At 40.7% G+C, this 13,664-nt stretch overlaps 1 protein-coding gene across 1 annotated transcript in view; it reads right to left on the reverse strand.

Moving 5' to 3' along the window:
- Window positions 1-532: 532 nt before the first annotated feature.
- The window catches only part of GNB4 (guanine nucleotide binding protein (G protein), beta polypeptide 4), a 33,110-nt gene continuing 19,978 nt past the window's right edge, over window positions 533-13,664 (reverse strand). The window contains exons 5-9 of the mRNA XM_006884023.1: window positions 12,374-12,536; window positions 9,370-9,436; window positions 9,061-9,262; window positions 7,692-7,908; window positions 533-791 (exon numbers count right to left, since the gene is read on the reverse strand). Coding sequence (XP_006884085.1) covers window positions 685-791; window positions 7,692-7,908; window positions 9,061-9,262; window positions 9,370-9,436; window positions 12,374-12,536 — 756 coding nt within the window. The 3' untranslated portion in view covers window positions 533-684. The remainder of the gene's footprint in view (window positions 792-7,691; window positions 7,909-9,060; window positions 9,263-9,369; window positions 9,437-12,373; window positions 12,537-13,664) is intronic.

Raw genomic sequence — 13,664 nt, forward strand, 5'->3', positions numbered from 1 at the left:
AGCATGAGCACTTACAGAGGCTGACAGAGCAGCTGAGGAGGTGCCAGCAACTAATGACAATGGCAGGGACGTGCGGCACCTGGGCCATCAGCAATCTTAAACACTGTGCAATCAGGATCTCTTTCAGAGTAAAGAAGGATGGGCAGAATTCAAGGCGACAGTCTTCAAACGACATTATAAACGTATGGCCTCACTTCCTTCTAGTACTATGCCTGGCTCTCTTCACTAGAAAACTAAAAAAAAAATTCATTTCTGGCATGTACAAACTTACCAAAGCTATTCTTAAAAAATGCAAATACATGTATCAAATATGATATAGGCTACAGTAATGTGTACAATATATGCTCCACAACATGAAGAATTAGACGTTGAGCACAAAGCAAAAATTCAAGGTTAAATTAACCAAACTCTTCAAAGTAATACACTGGTCCTTTTTATCTTATCAAGCACCTTTGCCTTGTATATGTGTGTTTATGTGTCTGTTTGTAAATTTGTATGTATGTGTGTATCTGTGTATATCGTGTGTGTTTTATAGTTTACTGAAAAGCTCCTTCTTGTATACAGCAATTTCAAGAGAAAAACCTTCACCAACAAATACTAGTTAGACCTTTTTTTCCACAGCTAGGGGCTGTAGCACTGATTTCTCCAGGTAGCAATGGAGAACAGAAAATATGTACAACACTTTTAATTCCAGACCCGAAGGAAACTGTCCCAAGAGCCTGTTGCCACAGCCATGCCATCATCGGTCACTCCCAAGCAGCTGACACGGTTGTCATGACCAGCAAGAATGCCTGAAAACAAAAAGGGTTTGAAGTAAATAATTACAAGATATCTAGAACTCTAAAACAGCACTTCAAGACTAACAAGCTTTTCTGGGGAGGGTGGGGGTAATTGAAGGATCAAGAGAAAGCGGAGTACATATTTAAAACACTTCACTTTTTTATTTTAAATTTTATTATAGTTTTTGTGTGTATGTACCGACAAATTGGATTTGTCTGGTACAGGAGGAGATTGCCCCTCCTCCAGCAGAGTATCTGGTGGATTTGAACTATGTACCTCTGGGATTGCAGTGCAGCTTCTTGCCACTAGGCCACCAGAGCTTCAGCACTTCACATTTTAAAGATGCAAAGCAATTTATCTTTTTTAATTTCTGAAGTCATTTTTAAGCTTTTCTTACACGGGGGAAAACATGCAGACTTCTACTGCACATCTCTATTCTGCCTCTCATTGTCATGGAGGAGGAATAGCTCACAGCTGACACTCTGCTGGGTTCCCAAAGTGCTGTAAAGTGCAGGAAGGTGATGTCATATCTTTCACCTGAGGAGGTGCAGGTGGATTCGAGTTGCTAGAGAGGTGATGGCTTTGGGATAGCAGCAAAGCGGCCCTATGGACATCTCCAATAAACTCACCTGGATCATTGTCCAAATTCTGCGGCTGAGCTATGCCATCTTGTCGAAAACAAAGCACATCCAAATCTTCATTATATTCAGGGAAGGAGAGTCTTTTATCAAATGAACCATAAAAAGAATGAACCTGTCTGGTGTATATCACCATGGCCCAACATACCAGCATTGTTTATTCGCTTCGGCTGACAATAAGTGATGGGGTGAGAGAAATCACTACTAGGGAAGGGGGTCAACTCTCTTTAACTGTTCAACACAGGCCGTCTTAGTTTGTACATTTAAGTTAAATTTCTTTGCCATCTATCACAAAGATAAAAAGAGATAATCTCAAATATCTGGGAGGAAATTGAGAAATGTAAAAAATTTTCAAAGTTATTGCTTTTAGGTCTTGTCAGTTTTGACTCAGAGACTCCAGGTAACAAGAGTATAAAATAAGATCTATCAAATTATCAAGAACTTTTTCTTCACAATATTGTGTTTAAGAGTTATTGCTATATAATTAAGCAAATAATGTTCCTTTAGACTCAGAAACAGAAAAGCATAATAGCTTCTCTGATAGCTTTAGGATGATATTTTTTTGCAATGAGAAAATGTTCAAACACAGGTTGAAATGACAAAAACTGAATATTGTGTACACTTACTGTTCAAAGCAGCATTATACACAACAGCAAGAATATGGCCACAGCCCAAATGTCAATCAATAAACTAATGGATTGAGAAACTGTGGTACATTCATCCAGTGGAATACTACTTTGCAGTAAGGAATAATGATTTTATAAAATATTACATAACCTGGAAGAGACTGGAGAGCATTATGTTGAGTGAACTAACTCAGTTTAGAAGGACAAATACTGCATAAAACTATTATGGAAATACATGGATAACTAGAAAGATGTGTACAAATGTACAAAAGGAGAAAGGGAAAGAGGCAGAAAAAGAGGAAAGGTGTGAATTTCTAGGATGATGGAATTTAGTGGACAGATTGAGGGGTGGTGGTGAATGAATAAAAAGATTTAGTGGGGAGTCGAAAAGACAGGGTAAGAATATGCAAAGATCAACAGAACTAATTATATAAAATACAATGTATATATGAATGATTGTACGAAACACAAATGTAAAGGAATTATTATTTGAAAGCCAATAAAAATATTTTAAAAAATCAAAACTGAGTATTGTGGTTAAATCTCCCAAGTGTCAGTGAAGAGAAGAATGAATTAGCAATTCACCAATCAGAATTCAACTAGGAAGTGAAAGTTTCTAGTTGTGTCAACTTGAAATATAGCCGTAAGCAAAGAAAAACTGAAACACAAGCACATGTTTAAAATGTGGAAGGCAAACATGTTTTCATTTTTAAACAGATACTAATTGACTGAATCCAGGAAAAATGCCCAATATCTTAAAAAAAAAAAAAAAAGAAGTAACTGGCTTTAGGCAGTGGAATACTAAGTCCAAATAGCAACTTGTACAAATCTGACATTTTCCGTGGTCTCTGAAGAAAGGCTGTGGAAAATAATGCTGAGAACAGATACTGCCTCTACTCCCTCAGAAATCCAACCGCTGCACAGGGACCTGAGGGAGCAGGGACCCACAGAGGCAGTGAAAGTGTGAGGACAGGTGGCAACAACAAAACCTTAAGAGCTTAATGGTAGTGACTGAATGGCCACCTAGCAAGCAAGCCAAGAAACCAACTGTCCAGCAGAACTCTCCCAAAGGGTCACATGCTAGTGGAACCAGGGTGCATTAGAAAGTGCTTAGGATCAGGTTATCCTGCACTGTGACTTAAGACTAGAGATTTTCAGGAATAAGGAAAACAAAGGTCTTGGCTACGGGGAGGGAGTTCTGGTGGTCTGGTGGATGAGTTGTGCTGCCAACCCAAAGGCACATGGTTCAAATCCATCAGCTCTCCTGTGAAAAAAGAAAGAGGAACAATCTCCTCTCAGGTGATTTAATATTTTGGAAAACCCGCTGGAGGGGCTGCTATGAGTTGGTTCTGACTGGAAAAAACAAATGACATTTTGAGTTGACTAAGCGAAAATGGGCATGGTTGAAATTGGAAAAACTGTGCTGAAACAGAGAATAAAGAATACTTACTAACTATTGTACTTCCCACCCTCACTCCGACTTAGCTCCTAAAATCAGCCCCCAACTCCATCAGCCAGTGACAATATTCAGGGGAATATGAATAGCCATAGCCCAGGGGGGGAAAAGGACTTTCAATTCACCAGGGCTTCCCCAGCCTGAGGCCTGGAGTAAAGACACCCCAATCCTGTGCCTCAGAAAGTTTTCGCCACTGATAGACTTTTTTATGTATGTATGTATGTATGTATGTATGTATGTATGTATGTATGTATGTATGTATTTATTTTTAATACTCCACAAATAAAGACCAGGGACCAAGTAAGCAAATGGTCAGGGGGTGGGGTGGGAGTAACTTGGGAAAACACAATAGGGCGATGAGGGAAAAGAAGTTTAAAGCAATTAACATCAGTAACCTCAGAGAAACAAAAAACCCCTGCCTTCTTGAGAAACCACTGGATGCCATTAGGAAAAAGAAGCCACCAAAGACATAAAAATAAAAATCCCAAATTTAACAGAAGGATTTGGGGTGGGGGGGGGAAAGGGAAGGTTTTTCCTCCAGAATGTGCAGTAGGGGACAGAAGGGGAGGAAAACAGATGGAGAAAAGAGGAAAATACACCAGGAGTCCCAGAAAGGGAGCTATAGCAAAGAAAGGTACATCATAATAGATGGTGAAGAGATCGATATTGTTAACAGCTTCAGTTTGTTTGGCTCTACAATTAACATTCTTGGTATCAGCTGTCAGAGACCTCTCCAAAATGCTGAAGACTAGCAATGTCAGTCTGGAGACTAAGGTGTGCCTGATACAGGCCATTGTCTTTGCTATTACTTGCTATGTACTGGAAAGATGGACAATGACTAGAGATGATAAAAGAAGAATTGATGCCTTTGAGCTGTGGTGCTGGAGAAGATTACTGAATATTCCATGGACTGCTAGGAGAACAAACAAGTTCATCTTGGAGAGGGTGAAGCCCAGCTGCTCCTTGGAGGCAATGATTCTGAAGCTTCATCTGACATACTTTGGACATGTTGCTTGGAGAAGGATGTCATGCTTGGGAGGGCAGAGGGACAGCGCAAGAGAGGAAGACCCTGGTGAAGTGGATTGATTTAGTGACTGGGGTAATGGGTGTGGGTGTGTCAGAGACAGTGAGATTGGCACAGGATAGAGCAGGGTTTATAGCCATTGTACATAGGGTTGCTATGAGTCGCAGGTGACTTGATGGCACATATCAACAACAATATTGCAAGGTATGAGTTTACAGATTGGAAAAGCCTTCTGAACACTCAGCATAATCAATATTATTGTAATTAGAATACATCAAGTTGAATCAATCAAAAGTATATTGTTGTTGTTATGTGCCGTGGAGTTGCTTGCAACTTATAGCGACCCTATGTATAAGAGCCCTAAACTCCTGTCCTGTGCCAATCTCACTGTCTCCAACACACTCATCCTGATTACCCCAGTCACCGAATCAATCCACCTCCTAGAGGGCCTTCCCCTCCTGCACCTGCCCTCCACCCTCCCAAGCATGACGGTCTCCAAGGACCGGTCTCTCCTTACAACATGTCCAAAGTATGTCAGACGAAGCCTCAGAATCCTTGCCTCCAAGGAGCAGTCCGGTTTAACCCTTTCCAGGATGAATCTGCTTGTTTTCCTAACAGTTCATGGTACCCTCAGTACTCTTCTCCAACAACAAAGCTCAAAGGCATCAATTCTCCCTCTATCCTCCTTAGTCACTGTCCAACTCTCTGACGCATAACAAGTGATTGCAAAGACCATGGCCTATATCAGACTCACTTTAGTCTCCAGAACGACATTGCTACTCTTGAGTACTTTAAAGAGGTCCCTAACAGCAGACTTTTCCATCGCAATGCGTCTTTTAATTTCTTCGCTGCTGGTGCCAAGAGTGTGTTGATTGTGGAGCCAAGCAGACTAAAGCTGTGAACAATCTCAATCTCTTCACCATCCATCCTGATGCTGCCAATTGGTCCAGTGGTGAGAATCTTTGTCTTCTTGACATTGAGCCTCAATCCATATTGAAGGCTGCAGTCCTTGACCCTCTGCAGCAAGTGCTTCAGGTCCTTCTCAGTTTCAGCAAGCAGGGTTGTGTCATCTGCATAAGGCAGATTGTTGATAGATCGTCCACCAATCTTGATCCCACATTTCTCCTCATAGAGCCCAGCCTCCCATATAATCTGTTCTGCATATAGGTTGACAAGGTGTGGAGACAGGACACATCCCTGGTGTATGCCCTTCCCAATTCTGAACCATGCAGTGTTTTCTTGCTCTGATGACTGCCTCTTGGTTCAAGTATAGGTTTCGCATTAGAACGATCAAGTGTTCTGGGATTCCCATTCTTCTCAGAGTCAGCCACAGTTTGTTATGATCCACACAGTCAAATGCCTTTGCATAATCAATGAAGCACAGATAGACATTCCTCTGGTACTCTGTGCTTTCAACCAAGATCTATCTAACATTAGCTACAATATCTCTAGTACCACAATCCCTTCTAAACCCAACCTGAACTTCTGGCAGTTCTCTGCTGATGTGCTGTTCCAGTCGTTTATGGATAATCTTCAGCAGAATCTTGCTTGTATGTGAAATCAACAATATTGTTCTATAGTTTCCAGACTCTGTTAGGTCACCTTTCTTTCGAATGGGAACAAATATAGATCTCTTCCAGTCAGTTGGCCAAGTGGTTGTTCTCCAGATTTCTCGACACAACTTAGTGAGCATTTACCTCCAGACGAGGGGGAAAAAATCCCCCAAACCAAAACAATTCATGAAAGAAATCCAAGTGTATACCTTATGGCACATTAAAAATACTTCTAATAGAAATTGTGAGTGTTGTTCTAAACAAAATAATACAGTTATATAGAGGGGCAGAGGGAAATGGTAGAAGTGAAGGATGTGGCTGTGGTTTGGAGCTGAGAAGTTACAGTTAAGTCCTCATTTCCTAGAAATCAGTGACCCAATGAGAGCTGCTTCTATGGGACAGAGCAGAGGTGCCACTTCAGGTTTCCACAAAGCTACAAACCTTTAGAGAACCAGAATGCCACATTATTTTTCCCACAGTGCCACTGGTGGGTTGGAACCCCGAACCTTTCTGTTAGTCTCCCCATGCTTTAATCACTGTGCCAGGAGAGCATCTCAGCTGCTAACAAATAACCCAAAACATTAAAACAATAAATCAACAAGTCGTGGTAATATAGGTCTGTTATTAAAAAATAGGTAAGTAAATTTCAAAAAAGTCAAATGGTGCTGCTTTTGGGAAAAAAAAATATGTTGAAGTCAATGGGCTCTTGGAGGTCTCTCTCTCTCTCTTTTTAATCAGTCTTAAAACTGTGATTCCTTAAACTACACATAAGTAGAAATTTTCTTTTTTTACATTTAGAAATAACACAGTGATTTTTATTAATGACCATCCAAAGTATATTATGGACCCTGTAGGTGGAAGTTCAGTGTTGGAGAGTAAGGGAAGACCACAGTCCAGGGCCTGCTCTATACGAGGTCATCTCTGGAAAGAGCATGCCTCAAGACCGTTAATTGCTGCTGTTTTGTACCATCGAGTTAGAACCAACCCACAGCTGACCCTCTGGTCTGTTTTCAGAGGCAGTTAATTGCACAGGAGGAGATTGCCCATCCTTCTCCTGTGGAGCAGCTTGTGGCCTCAGGATTGAGCTGGTGCCTTCGGGACTGCAGCATCGCTTTTTGCCAGTAGGCCTCCAGGACTCCCTGAATCATATTTACTACTCATCTTTAGGGAGCTCTGGTGGCGTAGGAAGCTTTGCTGCTAAACTCATGGCCATGTTTCTCTAGTGGCTCAAGTCCACCAGCAATTCCAAGGGAGAAATGGGCGCTCTTCTCCTGTGCAAGTTATAGCCTCGAATCCCACTAGAGGGTCACCTATAACCTGCTTGGGTCAGTTAAGTCTTGACAACAATGAGCTGAGGATTCATATTTGTACTGACACTCATCAAACAAGCAAATACAGGGGTAGATGTAACTCTTCAAGAAACATAAATGTCCGTATGGTTTTTATGAGCTGTGGCTGTTGTGGAAGGGCAGCAAGGATAAGGGGATCAAGCACCACTTATGCTGCCAATGTCCACAGTGCCTGGTGGATGAAGTGATGGAAACCTTCGAGGTCGCTGACAAAACTGTACAGAACAGAACTGAACGTGCAAGGGGTTTCCGAACCCGTACTAACCTGCACGGTCTCCTTTCAGTGTGTCCCACACATTGCAGTTGAAGTCATCGTAACCAGCCAATAGGAGGCGCCCACTTTTCGAGAAGGACACAGAAGTGATCCCACATATGATACTGTCATGAGAATACAGCAGTAGCTCTTGGTCTGCACGGAGGTCAAAGAGCCGGCAAGTGGCATCATCAGAGCCAGTGGCGAAGGCATAGCCATTTGGAAAAAACTAGAAAGAAGAATAACAAACATATCACAGCAACAAACACTCCACAGCAGTATGCAAAGATCACACAAGGCCCTGTAACAATAAGTTTTGGGGGGAGATAGATTTCTGAAATTACAAAATATATCAAAAAGCAGCCTTTTTCTTTCTGATTGTTCTCACTTGGGCTGTTTTCTTTAGTCCCAGAGATACAGTTTTTTCCCTAAATTGAAAATACAGTGCTGTACATACAGGATAGTATAGGTCAATTCTGACTCATTGGCATGTGATAGCATATGATGACATACTTGTTTATTCAAGTTGATCTAGCCCTCTAATTTTGGAAATACAACTTATTGTTGACCTATAAGTAAAACTAAACCTTTGGATTAAAATCTTCCCATTTTCCCTGAACTGAACACATTTACTGTTTAGGGGTTCACACTGTAACAGCACAATGTTTGTTAAAAATCCTGGGAAGCAGTTTGTGTTGGCCTGGGTTCAACTTTCAGTCAAACACTAGACAGGACTATGAAGCGAACAATCACAGTAGGGTGTATATGCTCCCTAGAACAACCACATGAGATCAAAAGGCAGATTTGCGTGAAACACAATATAATACGAACTTTGTTTTTTTTAAATTTTATTATTTTTTTTGCGTATGTACCATCAAATCGGATCTGACTGGTACAGAAGGAGATTGTCCCTCCTTCTTCAGCAGAGCATCTGGTAGATTCAAACCATGTACTTCTGCGATTTCAATGCACCTTCTTGCCACTAGGCCACCAGAGCTCATGATATGAACTTTGTAAGCAAACCAATATAATAATAATTAACAAAGACCTTGGCCTGAATCAGGCACACCTTAGTCTTCAAAGTAAAAAAAAAAAAAAGAAGCAGCTGATTTGCCCAAAGATAAAGCTCAGAAGACAGGAAGGCATAGGGGAGAAGGATGGATGGACACAGCAAACATAGGGAGAAAGAGGGCAGTGCTGTTACACTGTGAGGACTGCAACCAATGTCCTGAATGGAAATGTGTACCAACCAATCAGTGAGTAATCGAATCGACTCTGTAAACTTTAAGCCAAGTCACAACAAAAAGTTTAAGAAATGATGCCATGCAGTTCGACATTTTAAAGGCATAATAAGTTATCCTTAAAAATGCTATTCACTTACAGTGACGGCATTGATATCTGACACATGTCCAGTGAAAGACTGTCGACACATTCCATCTCGAATATCCCACAGTTTGGAAGAGGCATCACAGGCACCAGAAATGAAAGTCTTCACATCAGGACTCAGAGACAGGCTCATCACGTCTCCAGAATGCCCAGTGAATGAGGTGGTCTGCTGGGCAGTTTCGATGTCCCACAGAGCACTATCATTAAACGTGAATAAGCAAAATCATGTAATGGCTACTCCTCTTAGGTCGGCTCCTGCTGCCATACCCAACTCCAAGAGACTGTTCTTCTACAATCAACTTACCACGTTGTATCTCCAGAACTGGTTATGATCTGGCTGTCATCCAGAAATCGGCAGCAGGATAAGTAGCCTGTGGCATAGAGAGAGTAGCAAAATTGAGGAGATCACTGGCTGCAGAACTAGGTTACCACATGAACAGTAAAGAGATATTTTTTTAACATTTTCTACAAAAAATTTATTTTAAAAAATATAATATCTAGAATACATCTCTGTGTTAGTGTATTTCCATGGTTCAATCAATATGCAGAATAGCTTTTCCAGGAGGCAGGGCTCTATGAGGAGGAATGTGGTATCAGGATTCAAGGAAGAATGATCAACAATCTATGTTACAGAGATAACACAACCCTGCTTGCTGAAACTGAGAGGGATCTGAAGCACTTGCTGCAGAAGGCTAAGGACTGCAGCCTTCAATACGGATTGAAGCTCAATATCAAGAAAACAAAGATTCTCACCACTGGGCCAATTGGCAGCATCAGTATGGATAGTGAAGAGATTGAGATTATTGACAGCTTTAGTTTGTTTGGCTTCACAATCATTAATCTGGGTACCAGCAGCCAGGAAATTAAAAGAGGAATTGCACTGGGAAAGCAGGCTACCAGAGACCTCTCCAAAGTACTGAAGGGCAACAGTCTGGAGACAAAGGTGTGCCTGATCCAGGCCATAGTCTTTGCAATTACTTGCTATGCATCAGAAAGCTGGGCAATGACTAGGAATGAAAGGAGAATTGATGCCTTTGAGCTGTGGTGCTGGAGAAGAGTACTGTATATACCATGGACTGCTAGGAGAACAAACAGGTTCGTCCTATAAAGGGTGAGAACAGGCTGCTCTCCCTTGGAGGCAAGGATTCTGACATACTTTAGACATGCTGCAGGGTGGGACGAGTCCTTGGATAAGGACGTCATTGTTGGGAGAGTGGAGAGACAGCACAAAAGAGGAAGACCCTTGATGAGATGGATTGATTCTGTGACTAGGGAAATGAGAATAGGTGTGTCAGAGACAATAAGATTGGCACAGGATAGAGTGGGGATGTTGTACACAGGGTCGCTATGAATTGCAGGTGACTTGATGACACATAACAACAACAACAACAACATCCTTTAATTACTTCAAACTGTAACCTGCGTGCAATTAAGTTTTATTCAGTAGAGCCATTTTAGGCACTTTCTATGCAAATGACATTTGTTCTGGGAACCTCAAAACTTAACACAGCTGAATACTTCACTGCCCTTGCCACCTAAAACCTGTTGTTAAAATGTCACTGAGTCTGAGAGAAGATCTTCACCCTGAAACCCCCAGCGTCCCTTTTCAGCAGGAAGTAGCTAAGAGAATACGCCATCCCCTTTTCCTTATGACTCAGGGTGAAGTCTCTCTCAGGGAGGAGTGATAGGGAATGGCAAAGGACACACTGACAAAGAAGATTAATCAGAACTGGCTTTGACAAGCACTGTGGCATTTGGACAAGAACAAACTGGGAGGAGAGTAGAGAGAATAGTGCAACAATGAATGAATGGAAGCCCAAAATCTCTGTAAATATTTATGAAAATTAATAAAATATAATTATAGAAAAAAAATGTCACTGAGTCGACTCTGACCCATGGTAACTTTACAGGACAGAGCAGAACTGCCCCAGTGGGCTCCCAAGGCTGCCACTGTTATCCAAGTAGACTGCCACATCTTTCTCCTGTAGAGCAGCCAGCTGGTGGGCTTGAATTCCAGACCTTTAGGTTCTTAACCAATGTACTATCCGTGCTCCCTGACAATTGCCTAGGAGGGAGATACACTCATTTACACAAGTAACTATATATCATCTATGTTGCTATTATTAGGTATCATTGAGTTGAGTATGACTCACAGCAACCCTATGTAGTTAGAGCATTCATTAAGCATCTTAGAAAAGTGTGCAAGGAAATATTGTGAGAAATTGGAAAATCAGCAACACTAAAGGCTTCAGGAAGGTAGTAGCATCTAAATGCTCAGCATTTACTGGTGTTCACAAATAGGGGAATGGCAGTAAAAAGTCATTCTGGAGATTGTGTAAAGGTGTGGTCAGGTAGCACTGCCAAGAATTCAGGAGCAGAAACCAGATGATGAACACTGAACCAACACTATTCTATTAACGAAATTATACTACAATTATTAACTAATTATATGACAGCTATTAACTAAATAACATGACAATTATTAACTAAATAAACTTATTTCTAACTAAATCAACACTGCATTCTTGGCCTGCTGCACGCACACTGGAAAAATCAGGAAATGCGTTATTAGCACAGGGGGATAAATACTTCATCCATACATTATGTTTTTTCACTGTGCTAAAAAAAATATAGACAAACCATTTACCAGTTCAACACTTTTCTGTGCTCAATTCAGTGACATTAATGATGTAGTTCATGAGTATATTATCACTATTCAATTTTTCTCCCGTTAATCTTAACAGACAACCTGTATCCCCAGGCTATAAATAACATATTCTTGAAACAGTCTTCAATTTTGTAATGGAGGGTGATGCTAAAATCCCACAATTACATGGCAAAAGATAAAAAAAAACAATTATTTGCCTTTTTAAATATATTTTAATTATTGTTTGGATTCTTGACTGTAAAATGGGCTTGCAAAAAAGTAACTGGATTCAATCAATCATTTGTATACACTATGTCCCGTAACATCAATTACTATTGATCAATGCCTTTTATCACAGCATCTCTTCAAATCTTCACTATTCCTCCTTTACCCCATCCACACTTCTACTAATCTCTGCTGGCCTAAGGAAATTTATTCTTTATTTATTTTAAAGAAACAATCCAACTCTTTTTGAAAGAGAAAATAACAGTTGCCATTTTCCTGATTTTAAAAAGTCAGTGCTTTCCTGACATCCTTGCACCCAATGAGCACTCCTCCATCAGCCAGCTAAACACAATGTGCTTCTCATTCTCCTTGGTCAGCTGATTCCATGCTGAAAGAGCATCTCTTTGGTGGGCACAGTGACATTTGGGGAGCTCACCAGTGTGTCCTGGCAGCTCCCGGCTCACTCTCACGTTTCCCTCCCTGGTTTTCAGGTTGTAGATAGAGCAGATGTTGTCCAGTCCCCCACAAGCAACGTAATTCCCAGAGGGGGCATATGCGCAGGTCATCACCCAAGAGGACCGCAGCGGGATTGCGTGCATCTGCCAGACAAATTCAGGGCACAAGGGCTGTTAGTAAATACAGGTTATGAAAACAAGCGTCAATATTTCAAATATATCTATGGTGAAACAGTATTACTGAAAATTAAATACAGCTAAGAAGGGTATGACAAGCAAAAAAAATGGTTTGATAATTTGAGATAGTGTATAATGAAAAGTGAAATGCCAAAGCACATTAAAAGGCCTATTATTTTTCCGTGTCATCAAATAATTTGAATTTAAGAAGTGTTATTTTCAAGTTTGCCAGAACCTTCTAACATGCAACTATTTTGTTAGGAGTTAAAGATGATGAAAGAAACAAAAAGACCAAAGAAGAAACTAAGAACTAAGAGCCCACACAAGCCAGAAAAGCTGGATGGTGCCTGGCTACCAGCTATTCTGATCATGGACATGGTAGAAATTTCTTGATAAACGGGAGAAAAATATAGAACAAAACACAAATTCCTAAAAGAGACCATACTAATGCACACCCATGTTTATCACGGCTTTGTTCAAATAGCAAAGAGTTGGAAACAACCCAAGTGCCCATCAACAAATGAATGGATAGAGAAGCTGTGATATATTCACATAATGGAATACTACGCTGCACTGAAAAACAAGGAACTCATGCAATATTATACAAAATGGGTGACCCTGGAGGACATTATGCTGAGCGAAATACTGCATAGTGCCAATGTCATAAAACTGGACTGACATTGGCATTGGGGGGAACTAAGAGAGGATAAATAATGTATACAGCAATGAAACAAATGCAGAGAGAACTGCTTAAAAGTGATATATGATTAGGTATTATTATCATGACAGAAGTCCCGAAGGAAGGCTGCATAGTGGAGTGGACCTGGGGTGGGGAGAGATTGTAAAACAATGAAAGAATTTTTCTTTTACTTTTCAAAGAGAAGAGTGAACTGGAGGAGACGGGTGGGCAGGGAGAAAAGTGCAACAGTGAATGAATGGAAATCCAGTCTCTGTAAACTTTCATTAGAATTAATAATAATGGCATTTGGACAAGAACAAACTGGGAGGAGGGTAAAGAGAATAGTGCAACAATGAATGAGTGGAAGCCCAAAATCTCTGTAAATGTTTATGAAAATTAATAAAATATAATTATAG

Source organism: Elephantulus edwardii, unplaced genomic scaffold (assembly GCF_000299155.1).
Source record: "Elephantulus edwardii isolate Elephantulus edwardi_28Jun2011 unplaced genomic scaffold, EleEdw1.0 scaffold00031, whole genome shotgun sequence".
Taxonomy (NCBI): domain Eukaryota; kingdom Metazoa; phylum Chordata; class Mammalia; order Macroscelidea; family Macroscelididae; genus Elephantulus; species Elephantulus edwardii.